The following is a 26,670-nucleotide window of genomic DNA, read 5'->3' on the forward strand; positions in this document are numbered from 1 at the left end:
CAAGTTACAAGTTTTTTCAATTATTATACATTTTGTGCGCGTCATAAATTGTCTTATTATATAAACATCGATACCTTCATTTTGTATTGAAAACAATGTTTAGGAATCAAAGTGTCTATTGTAGAAACGACATATAGTACCATGTCATTGTATCGACATTAGGTTATGTTTTTGAAGAGGACCTAATGCATGAAGGAACATGACAGTTCGACCATTTAATAACTAGATAAGACCATTTTAATTTTGTTTCGGTGTAATTTCTAATCTGTACTTTTGTAATTCGTAACACAGCATAAAATATATTGCACGATGAGGCGAAAGGCAGGAGTTGGTGCTATTCAAAAACAAAAGCTGGAGCGAGAAAAATATAGAGATAAGGGAACTGAGATTCAAGAAAATCAGTTTGAGCAAATGACAAAGCATATGGAAACATTTCGCGTGAATTTAGAAGAATTCGCCTCAAAGTATAAAAATGAAATTAAGAAGAATGCACGCTTTCGGCGGCAATTTACTGAAATGTGTGCATCAATAGGTGTAGATCCTTTGGCCTCAGGTAAAGGATTTTGGTCAGTTCTTGGCATAGGAGATTTTTATTATGAACTTGCTGTTCAAATTGTTGAAGTTTGCATGGCTACAAATTATAAAAATGGTGGATTGATATCATTGGACGAACTTAGGACAAGATTGATACAAGCTAGAGGTCGTAGGAAAGAACACCAAGAGATCACAAATGAGGACTTATTAGCTGCAGCCAAAAAATTACGAATTTTTGGAAATGGATTTTCTATTGTTCCAATTGGACGTGGCAAGCATTTAGTACAATCTATCCCTGGTGAATTGAGTATGGACCATACTGCTGTGTTACAGCAAGCTAGTTTATCTGGAAATGCATATATTTCAAGAAATATGTTGTGCAAGGAGTTAAAATGGGAACCAGATAGAACACAAAAAGCCTTGGACCACATGGTAAAAGAAGGACTGGCATGGTTAGATGAACAAGGTGAAAATGAAACATTATATTGGTTTCCTAGTTTATTTACAGCCTGCATTGTATCCAAAGAGTAAGCACAATATTGACTTTACTATATATAGATAGACAGTGTTTAAAAAGAAGGATATCTGTAGTATAAAATGTATTTTTAATGTGAATAAATTTACATATTCCTGTAATATGTACATGATGAAACATCCATTATAAAGTTCTTGTAGGTGCAGAAAAATATTATCATCTAATTTCATTTGGTTCATTAAATCTAAAACAAAATATCCATAGTTAGTCTAAAATATCTTATATTACATGAATACAGTAAATACAGACTTCTGTATATCCTCAATTGCATGTTGTGCCAATTGTTGTTTGCAAGTTAATAATTCTCTATTTAATTCATTATTTTCCTTCTGTAAGAAATTTATCCTTCCCCTGAGTTCTTTAGATTTCCCTTGAAATTTAACTGTCAAAGATTTTGCTTCATCCCTCCATCTAAAATGTAAAATAACATAAAGATACGGATAATTTCTCATTTATATCTGGAAAAAGTTTATGTACTTTTTACTTAATTTTTGGTGAACTTGAACATGATTGATTAACTCCTTTGTTTTCCTATCAAATTTCTCTTGCAATTTATTCATATAATCTGATAATGCAGACTGACAACAATGACATTTGTTTTCAACTCTGTAATAGAAATATTTTTTATAACATCGCTTGACTTAATAAATATTTGTATTTACTTACGTAATATCAAAACTAGGCTTATTTTTGACATATGGATTTATTCCATCAGTAATGTCATCTCTAAATTTGTTTTCCTTTATACAAGTTGCTTTATGAAGATTAACTTCAAGTTCTTGAATTTTATTTTCAAGAGAATGCCTTTCATTATCTCTTTTCTGTATTTCATACTCAAAGTCATGTTTCAATGACTTTAATTGTATTACAAGATTTTCTTTATCACCTAATGTTTTAGCTAATTGATTCTCTAAATCCGAATATTGTTTCATTATATCTTTATTTTCATGATCAGCTTTATTCACCTGATCTTGTATGTTACTAGTTTGCTGTTCCTCTAACTTCTGTAATTTATCATTTGAAGTACCCAGCTTACTCTCAAGAATAATAATCTTTTCTCTTAATTGCTTAATTTCCATATCATATTTATTTTTAGCTATTGCTTCATCATATACTTGTAACTGAAGTTCCATACGTTTTGCTTTCTGTTCATATTCTAATATTTTTACGTTTAAATCTCTACGTATTTTGTTTGATTCTTCTTCAGTAAATTTCAATTCTCTCTGAGCTTTTTCTGCTACTGTTATTTTTGCCTTTAGTTCTGCCTTAAGTTCATTGATCTCTGTTAGATACCTTTTTGTATTTAACTCAATCTCATCTCTTGTTTTTTTATTCAACTCTTGTATTTTTACATCATATTCATTACCTATTACATTTAGTCTCTGTTCTAATCTGGCTTTTTCTTCCAATACAAGAGTTTCACGACGAAGCACCAAATCTTTTTCTCTAACTGCAGATTCTATCAATTCAATAACTTCTCCCATCTTAGTTTTTGTTTCCTTGTCTCTTTCCATTACGTTTGTAGCATATGTTTTAACTTCATTCAACTGTTTTTCTAATTCTAATTTTGCTTGTACCATTTTATTGGTTTCTGTTTTGGCATAAGCTAATTCCTGTTTTAATGTTTCTATCGTCAGCTGGTTATTCCTGTCTTTTTAAAAAATAAAGATAATGTCTCTCTTTGTTATTGCAAATTATAAATAGATGTTACTGACCTTTATCATGGGCGCTCATTTCAAGATCTTTATATTTTTCCAAAAGTTTATCCTTTTCATTAGTCAAACTGTTAATTTTTTCTTTACTACTTTCATACAGTGTTTGATGTTTGATAAAGTTATCTTTGGCCAATGCAAGTTTTTCCTCTAACATTCTAATAGCTTCCGAGTAACTTTCCTTAATAGCATTTGTTTCTTCTTGATAAAATTTTGTCCCTTTCCCATATACATGAAATCCTTTTAATTGATCTTCTAAGGCACTTACAGTATCCAGGGAAATATGCCATAGTTGCAAAGCTGAATCTTTTTCTGTTTCTAACAGCTTAATACGTTCTTGTAAATTTTTTATTTCCTTTTTATGTGCATCTTCGTCATCACATTCTTCTAAATGAATACGATTCAGGGATTCTTTTATATCGGTAACCTTTTGATTCTCATTTCGCAGAATTTCTAATTCAACTCGCATATTGTATTGTTCTGTCTAGAAAGTGGATATATAACAAATATTTTTAGGTGCATATATAGAATGTTTTAATCCGTACAAACGGTATACCTTGCATAAGTGCAAATCTCGTTTGAGGTCCTCCACAATTTCATATTGTTCTTCGAGCAAAGTATCCCGCTCGCTGCTATTGATAAAAAAAAAACTTACCAAATATATTTATCACAAATAAAACAAAGAATACAGGAAGATATATAACCTTAAAGCTAACCTTTGTTTCCGAGCATCATCGTGTTCTGTATCGAGCATTTTATCGCTAGAATGATTTATGTTTCGCAATATTATGTTGCGCCAAGGAACATGATGAAAGATATATTGTACGTTTAATTTACGTTTGCAATGTTTCGGGAGATATTTCAAGCAACATCATCGAAGCCGCACGCGTAAACATCAACAATGTTTCATTTTACCGATAGCGCATAAATGCATGCATTCAACAGGATGGTCGATAATAGTACATAAAATGTTAATATCCTGCAGTATATTTAAAGCATTGTAATAAAATGATACATTAAAATTCTAAATTCATGTGATTGTCCGTAAAACTTTCTCTGTTACAAAATACAAAACATGACGTGCAAGCAGATGATATAATACCGACTGAAGATGATTCATGAAGCGGCAAATTTATCATTTACCAACAAGCCAACATTTCGAATAATCGTATTCGATTACACGTAGAAAATGCGCGTGAAAAGGTAAAAATATAAAAGTTATGAGTAGTAAGTATAAGATATACGTATCCATATAAAAAAAGTCATTTATTCGTATCATTGTATAAGCTTTCGTTTTAACGGGCGTCTCTGTTAAATTGTTCAAAAAAGGCTGCAGTCGGTTTGTTTTTGTAGAGCACACGGTTCAGATAATTCTGATGAGATTTGTGTTGTTGCGCGAGTTCCAAATTCTCCTCTGCTATCTTCTTCTTAATCTCTCTGCAACGTATCGATTTATTCAATTCTCTTTGTTTTGTTATAATTCAACAAATGTTTAACCTAAACCTCTTACGTTCTTCTCCGGTCAATTTCACGTTGATACGAATCCGCTATTTCTGCCTGGGTGTTCATTAACCGATCCCATTCCTTGTCCCTTTGCTTCTCCTCTAATCTCATTTTCTGGAAAAAGAGGTTTACCCTGAGCGAGCCAAATTTTTTGTTCCCCTGGCCGTGCCCTCGCATGGCCGTGACAACGGTTGGCACTGTTTCAACCATCCGCGGCGCATCGTTAAAACCGCGCAAAACAACCGTTCATTCCATCGGCTTTTACCTCGATTTCTTTCAGCTGCTGTGTTTGCGCCTCTCTGAAAACCCTAAGCTCGTCCGCAGTCATGCCCTTGTAACGTGAGGCCAACGGTTTGTGCGGTCCATGAGTGCTCTCCGCCTGCTCTTTGGCTTCCGTAAGGAAGTCCCCAGTCACGTGATTGTAGATATCCGCCTTCTTGTCCTCCTCCTCTTGAAGGGCTTCGCAGTGGCGGCGGTACTTCTGCTCCTCAGCCTGTCGCAAGGGGACGAAAAACGAAGCCGGTCATTCGACTAAAACGTACGATCCAACGGAGCGTGACAATTTAAAGAGAAAAAAAGTCAAGGATCAGAACGTGTAGGAAGAGTCGGGGAAGCGATCGAAGGATCGTACGTCGTGTTGTTACAGAGACTCGTACGTCGATGACGTCACCAAGTTTGCTCATCGACCGTGGCAACCTCGTCGTTGCTGTAAACGGTGCTCACCTTCGGCGAAGGTTTATGTTAACTGTGTAGCCCGTGCTCGGGACGTGTTAAACGACGAAGCGACAATAACTCCGTCACGTCGGTGCAGTGACACCGAGGGAATTCATCAGCGAACAGAATAGAACAGCCGTATCAAGTACAACGAGATTTTGCCACCGTTGAACTCTGACATTTCACGGTTCGTCGTCATTGGCTCGTTCGCGACGAGAGAAGAGACAACAAGAGAGGGAGAGTTTTAAATCAATTAATGAGACGAAGTGCCATCAAGCACTTAATCATCTGAATTTACACTTTCTCGTCGTCCACGAACAACGACTAGTACGCAAATACCTAGAAGAGGAACAACAGGGAAACGGATCTCCGTCTGTACGAGAAGGAAATTCGATTCTCTCTGTTCCCCGGCTTGTAAAATACAATCGTCAGATAATAAGATTCTTATCTTTTTCTTGCAGTTCCTGGCGCTTTGTTCCCGATTGTTTCGTCGAAGGACTAAATAGGAGAAAGCCTTACCAGAGCTCGATTAAATTGCGCGGTGGCTTCGTTCAATCTTCGACGACAGTCCCGTTCCATCTGATCTAACGCCATGGCACGCTTGTCCCTGGAGATGACAGCTGCTTCGTACGCTTTCTCGGCTTCCTCGCGTTCCCTCTCCGCCTGCATACGTTCGTTCTTTTGCTTTTCGATCCACCACCTCATCTCTTCTTTCTGCGCTTTCGACCGTTCTTTTGCATTATCGTCCTCGCCAGCGAATCTGCAGCATTCGACGATCAAATATTTAATATCCTTCCTTCTCAAGCTCGAGGAGATTCTCACGCGAATGAAATTTACTACGACAACATTTACTTCTGCCCAAAACCAGCTTCAAAAGAAAGGTGGACGTCGCCTTTTTTAAGAGCAGTCGGATCGTAAAGATCGAAATCCCGACGCTGTTCAGCACGCTGATACTGCTGTCTAAAGTGTTCGATCTCCTTATTTATATTTCGCCTTTCCTGGAAAATCAACAATGACAAGGTGTAACGTGGATTCCGCCAACAAAGTATTGAAAAGGTAAAAAACGCGCAAACAGCAACGAGTACGCGAACAAAGTCGGAATTTTTAACGATGACACTGCAAAAGACAATTAATCATCCGGCCGTTTACTTTTTACCGTCCATAATTGACAGTTTACCTCTTCTTGTTCTTTTTCCAGCAGTAAAGCGACCTTACTACTGCGAATCAAATTCTCGTCGAGCTGAGATTCTCGGGCCTGTTCCAGCTCGCGTTGCTGCTTCTTTTCCGCGACCTGTTTGTCCAAGAATTCCTTGTCTATCTGCGGGTGTTACGGATAAAAATTATTATGCCGGACGTTCTCGAAAGCGCAGCATGATATATCGTTCTTTCGCGTGCGTATACACTTATCGTTTTTGTCGTTCATGCACGATCGATCTGTAACAGGTTATCGTGCTCGATGGAAACACTTTGCTCCTTCAGACTTACTCCGATTTTCCTGAATCGTGGATTGAATATTCGTTCCTTTCTTTCCGCATCTATCTGCCGTCTGCGCTGAATGGATGCGGCCAGTTTCAGGTCTTCTTTGGTCGCGGTTTGAAACTTCAGCATCGTGCCAAATTCGATCTACGCGAGGACGAGCGTAACCAGAGCCCGAGTGTCAGTTAGCCACGAAAGCCGCAAGAATCACGTGGAATTCGTTACCATGGAGCGTTTGAGCGATAAACATGGCGTTACCTTGTCAAAATCTAACGCGATTCTTCGCGGAATCGAAGAAGAGGACGAGAGATTCCTATTTATCGATTAAGAAGAAATTTGGCCAATTTTACTTTTACCTACTCAAATCGCTCGATAATGTTGGACTGCTTTTAATTAATCGTAAACACGCGATTATATTATATAAAGCGTGATATTAACGCCGTTAATCATGTTCGAATTCAGGCGATAGTAGCATCTATTTGACGTACATATATAGAGTGCTAATAAGAATATTTGCATGAAAAAGTCACGTGAAGAGCAGATGTTGAAGGAGTAAACATGTGTCGTATAACGTATCTGTTGACTCGGCGAAAGTCATTACGGATGATTCGTGACTTTACGTTTCTGTATTATCACGCTTCTGTGAACGTCTGTATCGATCGTATATACATATGTACATAGTTCATAGCGTGTTGGCGACCGCCTACAATTGCATAGCTTACGACAGGAATAAAGAACGAATTTAGTCGCCTTCTTTGATTTCTTTGTGTGGACATTGTGTTTCGCGTGACATCGTGACTCACGGAGCCGTCGTTGTCGCATCGTTTTCTTCAACAATGAGAACTCGGTAATGAGAACGGATTACGAATCAAACGCAAGCATAGATTTTAAATCGGGTGTGGAAGACACGTGGAAGCCACGAGAACGCGACATCGTTTATTAAATATTCTAGGCTCAAATCGTTTTGCGCAAATCGCGAGAAGCTCGAATAAATCGTCGTGAAAGGCAAAGCCTCTTTACGGCTTCCAGCTGGACACGATGAAAAGAATATTATACGCTGTTGGTACGCGTTGGCATAGATTTTAAGGAAATACTCGCCTCGTTTCCTCTTTTATCGATTCGAACGAACGGTGCAATTTGTGTCTCTTATTTTATCCAAAGATTCCGCTATGCTGTTAATACTGCCGGAAAGTGAAAAAAGAAACGAGACGACTAACAGACGAGATTTCACTGATCCTTAATTACAGGAACGTAACCGGAGGAAAAAGCGATCCGTTTATTACCGTACGATAGGTCTGTTTCCTGTTAATTACATCGTTACCACGATGATTATGGGAAACGTTTCGATGATACTCGCGTTGAGAGTTTCGTACGACTACCTCAACCATTGATATTCTTCTATGCGTCATCGAACGACGTTCAACGACGAGCAACAGTTTTCGAACAATGCAAACGAATATCGATGCTGTCACGAATTTTGCGCTCTTATTACAATGTATTAACACGATCGCGGTATTGTATTCGCTGCTAATGATTCTAATTGTTCGCTTAATGGGAAAACGTACGTGCCTTCGGTTGACCTATATTTAACGTATCGGGCCATATGGTTGGAGATTGCCAGTGCAGATCATGGAAAAGAGGTTACACGAATAACTGTCTATGTATAACGTGGAAGTAGACGATCAAGGTAAACGATACAAAGCCAATGGTTTTTGTAGGAAATTCAATTTTCTATGTTTAAAACGAGGGAGATCGAATTTTAACGCGCAAAGGATCATAACGATACAACTAGGAGCTGTTTGCGTAATTACGATAAACCGAAGAAAAAGTAGTCTTCTTACTTTCCTTTTCCTTAAGTACTCTTAATAACGAATATAGATTAACGCACAAGAGTTGCACGTTTCCTGTATAACGATTCGAGTTCAGAGAGTGCGGTTTGCCAGAAATAAAACTCTCCTTTGAAGCACGAGACATCTATTTGTGTCATATTTTCGCAATGGCAGGTTGAGAAACTTAAAGAGCAGTCGTTTCTGCAAAAATACGTTCTTTGAATGTATACGGAGTTGCCGATTAAAAGAATCGCTTCATTAAAAATACACTTTTCCAAAGAAGACTTTATTTAAGATCGAGAAAAGATATTAATTATTTTTGTTTTTCAGTTATGTTTACCTACAGTATGGCTGTCGATATTAATGAAAGATAAATAATATTGAATGATATCTCGAAATGCCTGACAGAACTAAGAACTCACGCGCGAATTAAAGAAAAACAAATGTACACATGTATATCTGTCTATATCGTGCAAGACTTTAACGTTATAAGAAGTACGAAAAAACAAACTCATTCAAGAAATGTTAATCCAAATGCTCTTAAAAAAAGGAATTACACGGATTAGCGGCGCGTTTTAATTCACACCGCAGCTTTTTCCCGTTGCTAAAGAAATAAAAGAAATAGCAATAATAATTGCAATATCGAGCACAGCATTTAAGTAGATTCCGCGTGGAGACTCGCGGAAAAATGAGTTCCATGTTTTCGCGGTACCCCGCACGTCCGATCCGAAGAGAAGATGCCCCGAAGCGAAGCGAGACTCGACGGCGCCTGCGTGACCATGTGACGCCATTGGCGAACCGGGCAGCTCGTCCGCTAGACATTCAGTCTCGCCTCAGCATCGAGTGAGGTTGTATGTGTTCACGGTGTGCACATTGCTTGGCAAGATATCACGGAAGTAGTCGAAGCTCGAGTTAATCCGACGGTGGTCGCGCTAACGTATTTGAAGGTACAAAAACACGAAACAAACGGGATCGCGTGACGTCGAAATTCGAGCAAATATCGCGAGGCTGAGTGAACGTTAAATTTTTCCTCGTCCCGTTCGCCTGGAACGGATCGGTCAAAATCGATCGAAACATTGTCAAATAACGAAAGGTGTAAAACGAGCCAGGAACAGGGAAAAAAGAACAAGTAAAGGGGGAAGAAAGAACGAAAGAGATATTCGCGAAGCTCGTTCGTTCCGCCTGTAGTTATCGTTTGAACGGACGATTAACACGCGATACGCGCGCGTCCCTCTTCGTCTGTTCTTTTTTTTTTTTCTAAATCAGGCTACGAACCATAACTAAATCCTCGCGTTCCTCGCACCGTTCCAATTAACGTTCCAGTGATAAACACGTGTATCCGAGAGTGCAAGGGACAAAGAGAAAGGGCAACCAGACAGGCAAATTTGTTCGTTCTCGTTCCGGACGATGCTACTGCTGTTCGGCGAGTGACAAATTCTAACTAAGGAGGCATACAAACGTATATATACACGTATAATACATCGTACACACGTTTATTCCGTAGTGTTTGTCTGTACGTTCAGCTCCGTGAGCACATCGCGGAGAGTACATGCAACGATCGGGTGCGTTATCGCGTGTGTCGAATCGTCGTTACCCTTACTATGCACACTGAGAGGTACCCGATTACTATGAGAGAATGAGTTGCTCGGTGAAGATTTCGTGCGGTAAGAACTGGAGCGGGTCGCAGCGGAGGATCAATTCCCTCGCGGAGGAAACGACGTGCCCTACGACTGGAAGCACAAGCTGCGCCGGCTTAGCGGGCCAACCGAACGCCGTAGCGTCGACGTCAACGTCGACCACGGCCACCACGTCCACCACAACCACAACCAACACCGTCAGCCCGAGCACGCTGACCAGCGGTAACCAGAGGCTTGCGCCGCCGCGTCCTGTCAAGTCGATCGCCTCTAGAAAAGGGGAGGATACCACGAAACTGCTCAAGTACATCGACGATAACGTCATCGGCAAGAACGGCACGTTCTTCGGACCATTCGGCCGCAGGAAAGGTCAGTGATCAATATAGTCTTTGCCCCTACCGCCTCCTCCAGCCCTGCTGCCCCCCCTGCCCCCCACCAAAACCCTCGAAGCTTCTTCCCTCTTTCTCTTTGTGTCTCTCTGTCGCGCTTTCCGTGACTTTCTTGTTCTCTCGGTTTCTCTCTTTCTCCCTCTTCCCATAGCCGACACTACGCAACGGATGGATCCACGACACAAAGAAGCGCGCGTCTAGCAGGGTCCACGAGCTCTCGTTAAGGTCGTCAACATCGTTCGATTAACGCGACACATTACGAGCTGTGTGTGTCCTATCAATAAAATCGAAGGTTCTCGTAGCTTCGACGAGTCCGAGTCTGACTACATACGAGGGTGTCTACTGCACCGCTTTTCCCCTCCGTTTCTTTCTATTTATTTTGTCCACCTTGATTCTAGATCGTTCCATCTAAACACGCGTGCATTTCATAGAATCAGACTGACGAAGTCTCGATGTTTCTCGAGCAGGTGTTTCTGCTCCATGTCTGTTTCGCTATGTGTCGGACTGACAGAGGGGATACCTTACAAGTGCACTTGGCATATACCTTTCGTAACACGATACTTCGGCGAGCCGCGCGTGGAAACCTCTGCGTTGCGAGTATGTATCTCCAATTAGGAACGTAAAAGCGCGTCGTGCCCTGTTCGCCGCAACTGCGATCGATATCGCGAGGATGATCGTTTCTCCGCGTATCCCCGATTGTTGTTGTTGACGCGATCGCGTGCGTGATACGCGAGATTCTGTGCGAGGTACAACCTCGCGAAGATCGCTCTTACCCGAGGGTGTCCATTCCTTCGTTGCAGGTAGAAGCGGCGAGTAGCGAACGTATATACGTATGAACGAACCGGGCTCGATCGCGTACGACGCTTGCATAATTAATTCCCTTCGGTATTTCGCTTTCGAGTAGCGGTAAGAGAGGAGAGGATATCGAGAGGCGCGGATAATGTAAGCGTTCGTTCGTCAACGTAAACACCCGGCGTTCTGCTACGGCAACTCGCATGTTGATTCTGTTAAATATTCAAAGGCACGACAATGTTTGCGCGTAGTATTATTTCGGTGTCGTTGGCCTACGGTCAATCCGGTCGAAGAATATCCATACTTCTGTCCTCCGCCGAAATTGTCCGTGGAGGTTCGTTCCTTGGTAACACGGCCCAAGCTAGATGTGATCTGCGGGAACGTTATGACGGGATAAGGGACTCGAGAGGTGTCGATCTATCGAGGGCGGAAGCCAGGCTCTCTGCCTCTTTCTTCCGGGTGACTTCGTACCAATCATGGCGACCATGTCGCCCGTCGCCGTTTTGATCGAGTTAACTATATGTACAGTTCCACCCCAAAGCGTAACTCGGGTGTGTCTATCGTTAGAGAAAGAGAGAAAAGGAGATGATAGAGAGAGAGAGAGAAAGAGAAAGAGAGAGAAAGAGGGTACGTCGATGTCGACGATGTTCCGGGATCTCGTGTACACACGTTTTCTGACCGCCGCCCACGGAGGGCCACGTGCGATGCAAATAAATTGCCACCGCCGCCCATTTTAAACGATTCGCCATTAGAGTGTGCCTCGTGTTCCGGTTAAACGCTCGCCGATCTAATTTTCCTCGCGAAGTATCCACAAGCTATGTCTCTCTAATCATCGTTTCTTAGGTGTCTGGCGACGGATTTATGTAAACAGTAGATAAAGGACGGTGTCGCAATTGCGCAGGAAATTACTAACACGTTCGAGATCGTTCTTTTAGCCACGGGATTCACGCGGCGAGGCTACTTAAACGTTCTTTTCTTTTTTTTCGTTGAATAATGGATTCACTGGGATGCAGAGATGCCAGGTTGTTGAGTGATTACAACGTTTGATCCGCTTTTTATGCGAACGAGTAAAGTGAACAGTACTGTATTATACGTTCTTTTTTTTTTATTGGATATCGTTCATAAAGCGATCCTCTTTTTTAAGCGTCGATGTTTGTTGTACATTCCAAGATCATAACTACGAGCTTACATTTGTTATTAGCGGTATTCCCGCGAATAATAACGGCAAATATAAAATCAGAATTTTTAGAAATTTGTTTAGCTCCGAGTGTTTTTAATCTGAAATCGTAGGAAAGGAAATTTAAAAATACTTCGGGGAAAAAATACGTTTATAGCTAAAATTCGTCATTCCTATTTGAAACGTTTGGAGATGAAATTAGGAACACATGAGATTACAGAAAATCGACAGCCTCTCCCTCTCTTTGACAGGAAAGCTATTCGTGGTAACGCTCAGAAATATTCCACCTATTAATAGATCGTGTAATCTGGCAAACAATTATCGTCATTGCTAGCAGACGTAACGCTCTCTGGTAGAGCGAAGAGCGATCGCGAATATCGTCCAAATTAATGTGCCATCGGGTTAATCCCGTTCGAGGCAGTGGCATTATTAGCGCTAATAGCCCAGAGCGTGGACGAGACGCGTGATTCATGAGGAGGTCGAAAAAACACGTCGGACCAACGGTCGAAAAACAAGTTTCTCGAGTCGACAGATGGGCCAGATGTGTGTCGGTCGCCCAATCTGCCGATGTACCGATTTGTCATGAGAACGCCGATACGCAAGGTCGTCCGTTTTATCCGGTATGATGTATACATATCATATCGCTTGAGAGTCGTGCAAGTCTTATAAAACGACCGTATAAACCATTGGCGTGTCTCACGTAACGAAAATATGTATATACATATACAATCTGGACGCAATATAGACAAAAGGAAATAATGTAACGTAGCATCGTTCGACGAGGATGCCACGAATGTCATAATGGCGAACATTTGAAGTGACTCACCTCGAACGAGCGAGAAACGATAGCCGCGAATGCAAGAAGGTGATAAGAGTCAGCGGGTTTACTATGCGAGTAGCGTTATCGAAGTGAGCACAGTCAAGGACTCGACGACGAGTACCTCGAAAGAAAATGAAAACGAAAGTCCCCCTCTGCCTGTAGCCGCAACCGACATCATCGATGTCGTCATCAGGCGGATATAGCCACGTGGATAGTTTCGTCAAGTGCAAGGTCAACCGGTAAGATGTATCACGATCTTTTTCTTTATCGATATCTTCGCTGCCACGTTATTGACACTGGGAATAATATTTCTTTATCGCACGCGAGAAGTTTTCATAAGTTGGCGGAGAATTCAGAGATAGATATATGAGAATCAATCTGTGTCCCAATTTACAATGATCGTTTATTTGCGTGGGCCAAACGAATTTCTGTTTATGTTTTCTGGCAACGCGAACTACGTATCGGCGGGAATATTCGCGATAAGATAATCGCCGGAGCAAATTCCGACGTTGCTCGTGTATTCGCGTATCCACGCCAAATATTCTCATCGTTCTTCTATCCTGTTGCGTTTTATTACTTTGCAAGCACGGAATATATAGGAGGGAAACTGAAGCCCGATCGATTGTTCGCCATGTGGAAGCATCTGTAAAAGCATGACCCAGTTCGTTATGCGTACCGACACCTTGTTGACCTAATTTCAGCCCTTCCGTCGTATAATAGCAAAGTAACGCCCACGAGCGCCCCTTGTTGAGCTCTCTGCAACTTTCCACGGAATCTTAGTTGACAAACGTTGCTCCTGCTTCGTTTTATCCGATGGAAATCAGCCTCGAACGATATTACGGACGACCAATCGCGTGCGTCGCTTCATTTCCAATGCAGTTTCGCATGAACGTAATAAAAGCGGCGACATAACGACGGCCATTGTACTAGAAAACAACGACCGGTATTCATCGTAATTTCGCTCGGGCGGGTTTGCCTTCTCCCTGCTTCCTCTTTTTTTCCGTCTCTCTATTTTTCTATTTTTTTTTTTTTCGCGTTCTATGCAAACCGCCATGTACAAAACTACTTGACATTCCACGTAGACCATTCGTAGTAGCTTCCCGCTTCGAATAACAATCCCGCTGAGTAATTACGTGACGATAATATGACCAGCCATTTGATGGAAAGATTTGCCTGATTCTATGCTCGTGCATTTTTATCACCATGTTATGTGTAACGCGGTGAAAGCACAGGATTTAAATGTGAGAGAGTAATCTGATTGTGCGCTTGAGATAGAACATCGTCGAACATGTCGGGTAGTCGAAGTAGATGCGTCCTCTTTCGTCTGACCGTATCATTAATCGGACGGGCTCATTCTATTGCGGGCAACGCTGCGTCCTCCTGGGCGTCACACGCCGATGACTGTCTAGTATCCGCTAAGTTAATCGCGTAGAGCTGAAAGTCCAACACGTCAGTGTTGTTGAAAAGTCGCGAGAACATGTGGTGGTATCTCGTTCACGTGCCGCAACGATGTTACTCGTGTGTACGCGTGGCGTGTACATCCAGAATTCGACTCCGATTCGACCTAAGGAACGGAGAAATCGCGCGATCCCAGATATCACGATGCTCTGATGGTTTTTTTCTTTTTCTATGAAAACGCCAAACATTATATGTTATTGTATTTTTTCGCCGTTCTTTATTTTTGTTTTCATTCGTTGTTTTCTACCCATCTCTCTCTTTTTCTCTTTTGGTTTCTTTTTTTCATGTTTATCATCTTTTTTCTCTCTCTCATTTTCTCCAACCGAAAGGCGATTTACGATGCTCGGCTTCTATCCGAGAATTTGAATTTTAGATAATGAATCGACGGCGTAGAATATTAATGAGACACTCCGGCGTCGAATTTCGCCAAGCCGCGTAGGAAGTGTATTATACGTTATACATCGTTCTACGAGACAAAAAAAAAAAAAAGAAAAAAATAGAAAGAGAGAGAGAGAGAGAGAGAAAGATTCGTGTTACATCAGAGATTGCGCGGCTCGCGAAACCATCTCTCCTCAAGAGGAAGCCGAGCTAGTGCTATCATTGTACACACATTCTACGCACGTTGTTTTCTCACGGTCTCAAGAGTAACACCTTGACGGACATTGTATCTTTGCTTGGACTAGTGTTACGAGCAGCAGCCTCACGCCAACGTAGTTGAATGAAATTCTAGTCTTTTCTCACCTCGTTACGAGAACCAACGATCGATGAATGCGCTAGAAATATAACTGGTCGCCTAGATATCGCATGGATGGGATAAAGTAGGAGCGACAGTGGAAAGTAGTGGATATTGCGGTCGTTTCGATGATTCTCGTATCATATATGTATTTCCTTTGGAATATAGTTGAATAAGACACGCGAGATAACAATTATGTTTGTTTATGCCGAGTACCCCGGGAATACGATCTCAGGTTCCATTACAGCGGATGTCCGATATTAGATATCTGGCGCTACTGAAAATAGATATGATGTCATGCAGCAGTAAAAGGATGCGGCATGGAATTCAGCGCGCGCATAGCGAGAATTCTTTCGGAGTCCTTTCAAACAGGTAGACCTGTTCCCGGAAACGGACCCTAGCGAACCTTTCGTAAAAACGTGCCATCAGCCAAAGGAGTATCACCGACGTAACACGACAAAAATGTTTATATCTCGCGTGTTATGCGTTTTCGCGATCTCTAAAATCGGTTGGCTGCGACGTGACTCGTGAAGGAGCGGGCGAAATCGCTTTACCACACCCATTTGCCAACGGGCCGCAATAATTCCACACCGCGGGAAAGTAATGCGGTGTGGCATGGCGCGGCGCGGCATGGCGTGGCGTGGTGCGGTGCGGTACGGTGTGGTGCACCGCGCATGGCACGACACATTGTCACCGTCGTTTATGCATAATGTCCTTTCGCGGCGGAGGAAAAGAATGCGCGCAAACATCGGCCGACGCGAGCGCGTAATCTCGCTGCATAAGGACGAGGAATTACGCCCGGTGACCCGTCGAGAAAGAGAGATCTACTTTCACAAAAAGGTAAACCGCGAGAGGCACGGTTGCTTGAATTTACGCGTTTCGACGTGTCTTCGAGTTTCACCGCTTTTCGCCAATGTACGCTGGAAGATATATCCGCTTTGCTATGACGGTTACCCGGCTATAGCTGGTAATGCTAGCGACCGGGCTAGTTGATTGGAGGAATGAGAGACAGCGTTTCCCCGAGGGTCGGAACGGCACCGATAGTCACGGTCCGTGGCGACGGGCCGCGATATTCGACATTTTTCGGTGGCTGCGGTTTAATCGAGGTTGACGAGCAACGCGAGCAGATATCAGACTCGCGACGTATGTATCGAGGTCAGTGTGCGAGGCGCATGCTGCAGTCGCGATTCACAGAGGCGCAAAACGGTTTTATCGTGCACGAAGATGGGAAACGGGAACGGAAAACGATCGCAATCTATGCGCGTATGTAGGTGATGGATGCGGCGCGTGTCGCGGAGCGTCTCGTCTGGCTGCGTCGCGGCTGCCCCCGAGTCTGCTAACGGGATAACATGAAATCCGGCAGGCCAGGTCTCGTCCTCCGACGTCCCGATTTCCTCATAAGGACGCGTATACGGCGCGACATGATTTTTAGCGACTCCTCTCGTCGCTCCAGACCAACCAGCGGATCGCTCGTGGAAACGAGTCGCCACCGAAGAATAACAATCATCGTAACACGTTTATTCGCGGACGTGACTCAGAATTCGACGTTCGTGAGTACGACCAAACCAAACGTGAAGTAATAGCTTTTCGATAGAGTTTAATGTTTGGTTTAAGTTCACGATGCAGCATTGGCTTTCGCGCATTTATTTAACTTCGAAGTGGCGGATGATTTTAACCGAGAAACCATTCAATTAACGACTGCTCGTGTTTGTAAATAACGTGACATGTACCAGTATCGCTATCGTTGATTTATCGAGGCATATATGTACATCATTTTGTCCAGATGTTTGTTATCTAAACGGCTAGGTCATCGCGAGAAAGCATTCCACGACGAAGAAATCGTCGTAGAGAGAAAAAGCGAGAGAGAGGTTAGCGTCGGAATTATAGAAGTGAAGTCAACGGGTGAAAACGTTTACGGATCGAAGATATGTATTAGAAAAAGGTATGCGAATGTATGCGAAAGATCCGGTTTTAAAGGCATTTCATGTTTGCAGATATACGTAACTGTTTTTAATGTTTCCAATGGGCATTATGGGCATTATATAATATTGATGTCATATTTGTCGTTGTTGATCGTTCTTATCATAATCATTTAAATGTTTGTCTATGATGTCATTCGCGATATTATTGTATCGAGATTCTATTGACTGTATTAACAGTGTAAACAATGTGCAAAATTTACTTAACAGAAGAAGGAAAAAATCAACGTGAATACGAACGTGTGGTCACGAGTGTATCTGCAAAATGATGTACATAGTTTTTGCTCGAAGGTACACAGCTATACATTTGCTTTTCATAACCTGTATTGAATCAGTCTGTGCAGCTTCGGACCATAATTTACCAAAGTGTTACGTATCAGAGAATGGCACGAAGAGATGCGGCTGGTTATTGATACGTCTCATAGGAATTATATGGGCGTTGATCCTCCTGACCCACGATTATTCTATTATTGATAATGTTGCGGAAACATTTTCGAAAGATTCAACTAAACATTATTTACTCGACACGGTTAATCGACGTTTTTTACTTTTAATTAAAATTTTCGTTAAACTCGCGCGACCAAAAGTGAAACTTTCTCGGCAGATTAATTCTATCCGATAAAAGCGCGAACCCTCGGTCATCCTCTAATTTTAGAACGCACCGTAAAGCCTTATAGGAGCGGCGAAAAAAGAAAGAACCAACAGCAATCTAGATCCTGGACTAAGATGGATCGAGCGATACGTCATATGTTTCTAAGAGACCGTCTTTTCCAGTTCGAGAACTTAAATGTTTCTGTACACGTAAGGTTTTATATGTCGAGGACGCTTATTTGGGCGCAAGAAAGTCCACGTGCAAAGAATCCGCGCAAATCGTAACAGACACGTTCCCTTCACTCTTCTCACTCTTCAACCGACCAGCTACAATAACGACTTTACACCGTCGAACGGTAGCGACTCGTTAAATAATTTCATCGACAAGCTTCGAAATATTTGACCTTTGCCAACCCATCCGTCCGCGGTTCGCTTATCGAGCGCGCTTGTATACGCGCGTACGAACTGAGGAAGCGTAGAGGGGGAAAAAATGAGAGAAGCCGGCATTACGGAACGGGTGGTAAGGAACGAGGCTTGCGTGAAATGTGGTTTCTTAAAGGCCGCGCGGCGCGAAAGAAACACCGGTTGAAATGCAGTGCGCAAAAACGAGCGTGCGTACGTGCATTCGTGGAAAAGGAACGGAGAAATACGCGGTGCGCATTGCGCCGCAGTAACGTAATGCAATATTGTCACGCGCGGAGTAAAATTGCACCCGTAACGTGGCATATCCCAAAAACAGTTTCGCAGTCAATGCGATGAAGCGTTTGGCGCATCCTTTGAAAAATGTCGCGCTCTGTCGACACGTGTTGATAAATAAACGAACGCGTGGGTGTAACAAGCTTGCAGAGAAATTGAAAATATTGGAAGCGTTACATAAAGCCGGATAAATAGGGAACGAAACGAAATAAAGATACGTAGAGTGTTGCGTTAGAAAAAAGGAAAATTCGATAGATTTGAAATCGTGGATGCTGTTGCATGCACGAAAGACGCGCGCATGCGCGGCGCGGGTGCAATTGCAAATCGGTCGAGCCGCGGCCAACGAGCTCAGCCGGGAATCCACGAACATTGCCGAACGTTCACCCGCGCGGCAACCGTGCGTAGATCCGATAGATTGTTACGCTTTGCTCGGTCTGCTCTGCTTCTCGTGCGTTACGTAACGCTTGTACGCACTACGTAAGCGGTGCAGCCGGAAGAGAAGCGTCGCTGGGTATCTAAATTCCGCGGCCGGTAAGAGGAAGCGAGTGCTATCGCGACGCGACACCTGATAGCTATCTGTTCGTCGTAGCCCTCGCATGTGTGGTCGAAAAGAAAGTTCTGCTGGTTATTTTCTCTTCCTTTTGTTGGCTTCCAACTCGAAATCGTAGCTAACGGAAAGATGGAGCGAGAGCGATCTCTTTCTCTCTTTGCCAATTATATCGATGATTCATTGCTGTTCGTTTATGTAAACTCGTTTCTGTCTGGTTAGGTTGGTCCAACGATCGAACGTTGCTCCGATATGTTTTGAAGTCAGCTTTCTCTGTTATTAGATTTTGACCTAGTTTCAATTAAAATCTTCTCGGTACTTTTAATCAGATCTTTTATATAGAGAACATACATCAGTTTTCATATAATTTATCATACCTATATAAACAGATTAGAGAACATAAATTAATTTTTATTTAATTTCTATACGTACTATCGAAGGAACGAATATCGCGTTTGTAGGATGGTTCTAGAAACCATGGTTCCTCCTTGGATTGATAGAAGACAAGAACGGATTAGATTTACCGTCGGCTGTTCTCCGGTAACATGATTATTTCTCACGTGTGACGGCGCGAGTCATCATAAAGTAATAAACCCGTCGTTCGTTAGAGACGCTATATTATAAGAAGGTAATTCTCGTTAAGCTGTTTACTTCATTTTTTTTTTTTCTTTATTAGCACGTTTTATCTTCGCTTAGAAACTAGCCACAATATCTCGAATATAAACGAACGATACATTCATAAAATACTACGCCTTCGGCGGCCATTACGTCTTATGTTAATGGCTAAGTTCGCAATGTTAAATCGATTGAAAGCAACTGAGTTCCGTCACAGTAATATTTGCATGAAAGCATACGAAAAAGCGTCTCGGTTCCAAACCGATACGTATGTGAACGAACAGACTACCGGTGAGGTCGCACAATGGCATGCACCGGATGCACGTTGAAGTTTCTCGGTTTCGATGAGAACGCGAGGTTGCACATCGGTCGTCTGTGAATGCTCGTCCATTCGTTACCCAGCGCCGTGCTCTGTTGCATTGTTCCTCTTTGTCATACGAAAAGCAAAAAAAGAAGAAAGTATGAGAGAATAAAGAGAGAAGGAAAGTAATCCATCTATAGTGAGAGAAAAAATCGAGCTCGGTATTGCTCGTCGTTGTTTTTATCTTTGTTGTCTTGGCTGTAACGAAGAATGGCACCGGCACATTCTCGATTCACTCTCAGGAACAGAGATAATAAAAATACATCTCGAACGAGAGGAACATACTCGACCGTGTCCGGTTTGATTCTCGGACGAATAGAGACGCTAATCGATGTAATGTGAGGTCACGAAGGTACCAGTAGAGCGGAGAAAATTACCGTGCCACGATGGATGACACGTCTTTCTCCATGATCGTTTCCCAGATTTTGTCGCTGACGTCACCGTGTATCCAAAATGGCCGAACGTCAGAGATGCCAACGATCGCGTCGAAACGTGCATTATCGCGGGCGTGGTACGTAAATAGCTACGGTTTCTACCGAGAAAAATCTACTCAACGAGACCCGTTCCGTAAAAGTACCTCTTGAAATAAAACGCGTATCCACGACGTCGTACGATCATTCGAACCATCTTTTGTTTCCTCCTTCCCTCCGGTCCCTTTCTTTCATCTTACGTCCCTGTTTCTCTCTTCACTTACACCCTGCACGATGGTTCTTTCCCTTTACCTCTTCGCCGTATCCTCACCTCATTCTCGTTCGTTCCTCTCCCTCTCCAAACCGTTGTCGACCCAGAGAACTTGCGCGTTTGTGTATACGTCCACGCGCTGTCCTCTTCCCAACGGTAATTCGCTTTTATGAGAACCGGAGGTTGCTCGGGCGTACCGAGGCGACGACGAGTCTCAAGGTCGTGCTATCGATCCGCCACCCTTCGCGGTTCCCTTGCCACTCTCTGTCCGATTTACTTTGCTCCAGCTCTCTATCTGCTCTCGGAGAGTGTCACGAGTTCTTTTTCTCCCTTTCTCGTGCTCGCACAGCCCTCTTGCCCGTTAACGTCTGACGTCACCGGTATCGATGCCACTGAACAGCATGGAACGGGACGAAACTGGTTCCATTGTAGGCGACATTTACGGGTTATGATCGTTCATTGACTTCCCGCCTGGTAGCAGGTAACGCCTGTTTGATACATAGTTCTCGGGGAAGGTCGTTCGCCGGTAATCAGATCGGTTTGTCTCGTGTTACGCCCTCGATAAGAAGCAGCGATTCGCTTTTTGCGCGCACGCGCACCCGAGCTTCGGATATTCGTGTTTCGTTCTATACGATCCTTCGGGTTCTCTATTCTGGACCGAATCGAACAACGGTCGAAAATTTTACGTGCTGGACTAGCGGCGCGCGTAAATTATTTTTTTTTTTTTTGTGTGTTAGATCAAGGTCCATTATTATTGGACGCGTAGAAAGAAGGATAACGGTGCTCGACAAAGGTCGGAGTTGTTTGGGAAATACTACAGGGGAACAGCTAGCGAGTGGCGCAACTCGATGCATGCTTTTACCAATTAAATGCATAATGCATTGAAAATAATCAAGATGAATGCGACTATTACTGTTTGTACACCGTCGGCATATGTACATCGACGTGTGTTCTACAACGATCGACGCGTTCACCGCACGCGATTGCCACAAAAACGTTACTCCGCATGGCGACCGATCGAACAGTTATCTGTGTCAATTATATCTTTCGATTCGCGTGGTTTTGTTGACTCTGCGGAGTCTATCGGCTTTCCAAGATGCACGCGTTGTCGTTGCTTCTTGGAAAATTCACCGGCTCGGCCATGTACTAGATCTCGTCTACGAAAACCTGGCAACAATATCTCGATATACTTTAACAGCCGACGAAGTCGTTCCACGAATTGCTTCTCGGTTAATCGGGACGTTCGCGAATGATATGGTACTCGAGCAATGCGATCGTATCTATATGTTGCTTCGTGTTGCGATACGACAAAAAAAAAAAAAAAAGAAAAAAAAAGAAAGAAAACGATCAGCATGAGCGTACGGAACGTTGTTCGAGCCAAACGTTTCGTTTCTAAATTATTACGTTTCATGCAAGATCCAGAAGAGTTGGATCGACACGGGTCTAGGTGAAAGTGCTCGAATCAACGTGCCGCATGAGCAACCATGGCCCCTCGCCTATTCGCAATATCGATCGATCGGCTTTCCTATCTGGCTCACAACTTTTAAACTCGAACAGACAAAAATTCGCGAAAGACATCACGAATTTCCTAGTTCGCCTCGATAAACGATGCTTGTACCGTTACTTGACAAAAAAGGCTTTGACAAGCTGGTCGTTTCGAGATACCCGCGGCCATGCTGATCTCATCTGCCGCTCGTTTCTTTCAGTCACTTTCCCTTCTCTATACAAATATTACGAAAGTCCGCGCGCTGCCAAACGGTGATACCTCCGGAAGAGAGGAGAAGGTATACTTACGCGCGAAACAACGAGAGTGTTGTTGTGCGAGAAGTTGTAATATGGGTGTGTATGTTGGAAATGTACGTGCGATTTCGCACGATTCACGGTGGAGAAAGAGAGAAAGGAAAAGGAGAGGAAAACCTGAGAGTTTCTATGGAAATATGTGCAAATAATCTATCGACACAAGCTTGCGCGCTCGAGTACCTGTGTAGGCTCGTGAGTGCCAGTTAATTTTATTTCTTAAATTGCTGCAGTTGATCTCTCATTTGCATGCTTAAGTCGGATATCGATATCCATGCCGTCGCTTTCCACGCTTCTCTTAACGCTATCGATCTGTATATAAATGCACTGACACAGATCAGATTTCCCTGGAAAACCTCTGGGAAACCTACGAAACGCTTTCATGCTATTTCTTGTGTAAAACATAAGTTTCGAAACTTATATTTAGATATGTATAAACATAAGTTTATTTCGATATTCGAAACATAAATTTCGAAACTTATATTTAGATATGTATATTACGAATGATTATGATTTGACAGCTACAAGATAAAAGTAAATAAAACCAAATGTCGCAAAATCGATACGAAAATTGACTCTAGAAACGTTTTAAAATCAATTTTCAGTCAAAAATAACTTAGAACACATTTGAAAATCGATAATAAGCCATAATCGAATTAGCAAACAGTTACTCGGTATGACTGTTTTAAGAACCAAAATCAATATTGCATCTATCTTCGATCTTCCAAAATACTTCACTAAAGAAATAAATAAACAGCCGTAGTTCCTATAAATTTAAACTTGATCTTAGATAAGCCAGTCGATATTTTTATTCTACACATGACCACGTCCGTGTAACTTGCTTTGCATGCTTGACGATGGATTGCATGAAATGAGAGTGCGAGCGAAAATGGTGAACGCTGTGATCCGTCAACGACAACAACAGACAGTCATCACATTAGAATTCGTCATAATGCGCTTTAATTTTGCTTTTCTTTCTGTGTGGCGAGTGCCAAGCTACATCTGCACGGGCATCGATCGTTAATCATATATTTTCAAGAGGTAGCATGGTCTGGCAAATCGTACCCGGGGAAATAAAAGGATCGATACTGCGTTTTGTCCGGGGATCTGTTTCTTGCTTGGTTACCTGCTCATCAGGTTGCGATAATAACGTTAACAGCGTTGGAAGAAGAAGGCGGACACAATGACACGTGTACTATGCTATACATCAAGATATTCCTACGAAAGCCGAGTTAATGATACTTCAACAATGCTACATTATACGCCCAGATATCGATAAATCGATTATCTTTAGCCGCTTTCAAAACGGATAAACAAAGAAGGGTCTGTCGGTTATAGTCTAAACTATACCCTGTCACTAATACACCTTTCAGAAAACAATACAATTTTCGAGGAAAGATATCGGTTTCCGTGCCTTATTCTTATAGTTGGTGGCCGCTTATTCCGAAGGAAAGGTGAAGGTAACGGTTGTTTTTCAAAAAAAACCTTCGGACTCCCCACAATCGCACGGTCTTTACATTAACATCTAAAAGCATCCGCAAAGTGAATCGATCGATGGGATTGACAAAAAAATCTCGTCGAACGATTGGCTGTTTTCTGTGTGAGCAATCGAGTGAGGAAGGCGGGACCTAGAAGCGGCACGGATTGTGCTAAACATTTGTCTAGTCATCGTTTGAACGGATCGGTTGGAACAGAAGAAGCGAAGATGGAAGAGGATCGCGCGCGATGTCCCGATTACGCTTTCTATTTTCACTGAGCATTTTCGTGAGCGGTGTCTCGTTCGTCGTTAATCACCGCTAGTCGTGCGTCACATGGCAAATATTTCTGGACGCGGCGGTAACGCGCGCGGATGGCCTGAGAAGATCGCAATGGAGCGTGAGGACGCGTTCGTCCAGGTACGGTCGTTTTCGAAGAAACGAGGCGAGCGCGTGGCGATTGGTCGCGAGACGCGCGGTGGCTAACGGTAACGCACACTCGCGCGAACACGCGGTGCGACCGGTTCGATAAACGCACCGAAAATATTCGCGCGTTACGTGCGTCCGTGACCCAAAACTGTCCGTCAATTCCGATCTTGGAGATCGGGACTGACTAACGAGCCGGAGGCGTTCAGTGACGCGAGCTCTCCGGATACAGAGTGTCGATTAAATTAGACGAGAAGCCAATTAGAATTTGCTACCACTTAAACCACTCGACGAGCCAGCAATCCCAACGCAAGCGTCGATACGCGAAGCATTCATGGCCGATCCGAGTCCTACTCAAACAGTTACTTAGCTCTCGTTCTCGGGTCAAATCGTTCGGTTTTTTTCTTCGTGATAATTGGCAACGCCTTCGTGTCCACGAACGAGGATACTCATAACTTTGCGTCTTCGACGAATCTGCAATTCAACGTTGCAGCGCGAAGCAGGTCAGCTGGGTGAACGGATACGACTATTAGAATCACAAAGTAGTTGTTAGACGTCGTGTTTGGCGCCCTTTTACGAAGGGCGCCTTCGTCGCTGCGCTTTTCATTACTTCATTTCCTTTCAATTGGAACTCGTTAAAAGGATCGGTCGTCGGTACTGGGCCGCTAAGCGCGCGCGTCTTCTCCCCTGACGTCAACGATGCCAGCGAGATACCCGGCAGGGAATGGCGGATGAAACGCGGCGCAAGCGTAGTGATACTTCCTTTGAAAATTTATCCGTTTGATAAATTGCGACCGATTTTACATGTTTTGGCTCGGAAAATTACACCGTAAGAAATGAAAGGCCCCGAAGAAAACACGGTTTCTAGAACGAAAAACGTTTCCTAATGCCAACGTGGACGGACCTTGAATTATACACTGACTCCTTTATTTATGCGCTCCCACGAACGGAGCCTAAAAGTAGGCCGATGCACCTATAAGTTCGTTAGGATGAACCGGCTGGGTTTTAACTTATGCACACAAACTGATCGAAGGCGACCCGCGAAAGTAAACGAACATCGACGTTCTTGTGAAAACACCTACGAGCGTTATACACCACGACGATTTTAATTCTCGTTGTGACGTCCAAGTTTCCATTTTCGTGACTGTTTCTCAACCACCTCTGTATCTTACATTTTTTCTTTTTTTTTTCTTTTTTTGTCATTCTTCAATATCTTTAAAAGGAAAAGAGAAAAGAAGGGAAGGACGATATCTTTGTCCCGATCCGTTAGACGTCACCAGGATAACCGATCTTTCGTAGCAGTTCAATCGATTCTCCGATTCTTCCACCGTTCTTTAAGCAACGACGCGTCGCACTACGCATTCCGATGTTCCCGAAGAAATTGTGAACGGCCGTTGGCGTGATTTCGCAGTCGCCGTGTGTTCCATTGCAACTTGGAAACCTTGCCGCGGCGAGCAACAGTCGAACGAGCGGCGCGCGTAACATAATCCGCGTGACCGATTTTGCAATCAGGAACGAAAGTGCGCGAACCACGGCAATTGACTCGTTATCGGCCCGTTATGGTGAAATCAATTGCACCGCGCCAGCCGTTTTACCGTGTCTCTGACAACCAAAGACCCATAAAATACATCAATATTCATAAAATCCACCTTTCTCGCGCATAATTATCCCTAAATCAAACGGAGTTGTTCGTATACGCGATCCACGTTGGTTCTACACTTTCTCTATCCGTAGTATCACGTTTCTTGATTCCGTTTATGGAATTTTTATCGATCGCCGGCTGAACTCTTATTACCCGAATCATCGAATTCGTGTGAAAGCGAATCGTCGTTGTTATATCATACAGATCTTTCCTATACGTCCTTTTATTCCCCCGTAAATGAATTTTCTTGTATAACGATACGCGTAGTTTTGCTTTGGTACATTGATTAAAAATGTGTCAATCTAAATGCGCATCTTTCATAATTTCCCTTTTGTTCTACGCGCCATTGTTCGGTTACAATGTCCTTCCTTCCTCTCCAGTGGTCGCGGAAGTAAAAATGGCTCACAGAGTGCATGAACCGGTTGTAACCTCTTACGAGCTCGTTAAAGCACCATTTCAGCCGAGCGGATGTGCTCAAATCTGCTTCTCCGAATATCAATGTCCGCCGAGAACGTCGAAACGAGAAATAATTGGTACCGTAGAGGGACGATGAA

At 43.0% G+C, this 26,670-nt stretch overlaps 4 protein-coding genes across 5 annotated transcripts in view; 2 read left to right on the top strand and 2 right to left on the bottom strand.

Annotated features, from left to right (window-relative positions):
• Positions 1 to 141: 141 nt before the first annotated feature.
• Positions 142 to 1,186, top strand: LOC126919002 (vacuolar-sorting protein SNF8). The gene has a single exon (XM_050727677.1). It carries the CDS (start codon positions 310 to 312, stop codon positions 1,063 to 1,065), a length of 756 nt encoding a protein of 251 aa, XP_050583634.1. The 5' UTR covers positions 142 to 309; the 3' UTR covers positions 1,066 to 1,186.
• On the bottom strand, positions 1,103 to 3,630 carry LOC126918963 (sodium channel and clathrin linker 1-like). Of its 2 annotated transcripts, none has more exons than XM_050727592.1 (7): positions 3,498 to 3,630; positions 3,338 to 3,413; positions 2,785 to 3,265; positions 1,736 to 2,720; positions 1,547 to 1,675; positions 1,319 to 1,480; positions 1,103 to 1,253 (listed from the first exon to the last, which is right to left on the bottom strand). In XM_050727592.1, the coding sequence occupies exons 1-7, from the start codon at positions 3,533 to 3,535 to the stop codon at positions 1,226 to 1,228; spliced, it is 1,899 nt and encodes a 632-aa protein (XP_050583549.1). In that variant the 5' UTR covers positions 3,536 to 3,630; the 3' UTR covers positions 1,103 to 1,225. The 2 variants fall into 2 exon arrangements, with proteins under 2 accessions (XP_050583549.1, XP_050583550.1); XM_050727593.1 differs by having other exon boundaries at positions 3,338 to 3,410; positions 3,498 to 3,616.
• A 398-nt stretch (positions 3,631 to 4,028) lies between these two features.
• On the bottom strand, positions 4,029 to 6,618 carry LOC126918991 (RIB43A-like with coiled-coils protein 2). Its single transcript, XM_050727660.1, has 7 exons — positions 6,484 to 6,618; positions 6,176 to 6,316; positions 5,851 to 5,996; positions 5,518 to 5,758; positions 4,550 to 4,777; positions 4,292 to 4,398; positions 4,029 to 4,218 (listed from the first exon to the last, which is right to left on the bottom strand). Exons 1-7 carry the CDS (start codon positions 6,604 to 6,606, stop codon positions 4,077 to 4,079), a joined length of 1,128 nt encoding a protein of 375 aa, XP_050583617.1. The 5' UTR covers positions 6,607 to 6,618; the 3' UTR covers positions 4,029 to 4,076.
• Positions 6,619 to 9,130: 2,512 nt separating this feature from the next.
• LOC126918942 (uncharacterized) overlaps positions 9,131 to 26,670 on the top strand; it is a 54,707-nt gene continuing 37,167 nt past the window's right edge. The window contains exon 1 of the mRNA XM_050727524.1: positions 9,131 to 10,306. Coding sequence (XP_050583481.1) covers positions 9,940 to 10,306 — 367 coding nt within the window. The 5' untranslated portion in view covers positions 9,131 to 9,939. The remainder of the gene's footprint in view (positions 10,307 to 26,670) is intronic.

This window comes from Bombus affinis, chromosome 7 (assembly GCF_024516045.1).
Source record: "Bombus affinis isolate iyBomAffi1 chromosome 7, iyBomAffi1.2, whole genome shotgun sequence".
In the NCBI taxonomy this organism is placed as follows: Eukaryota; Metazoa; Arthropoda; class Insecta; order Hymenoptera; family Apidae; genus Bombus; species Bombus affinis.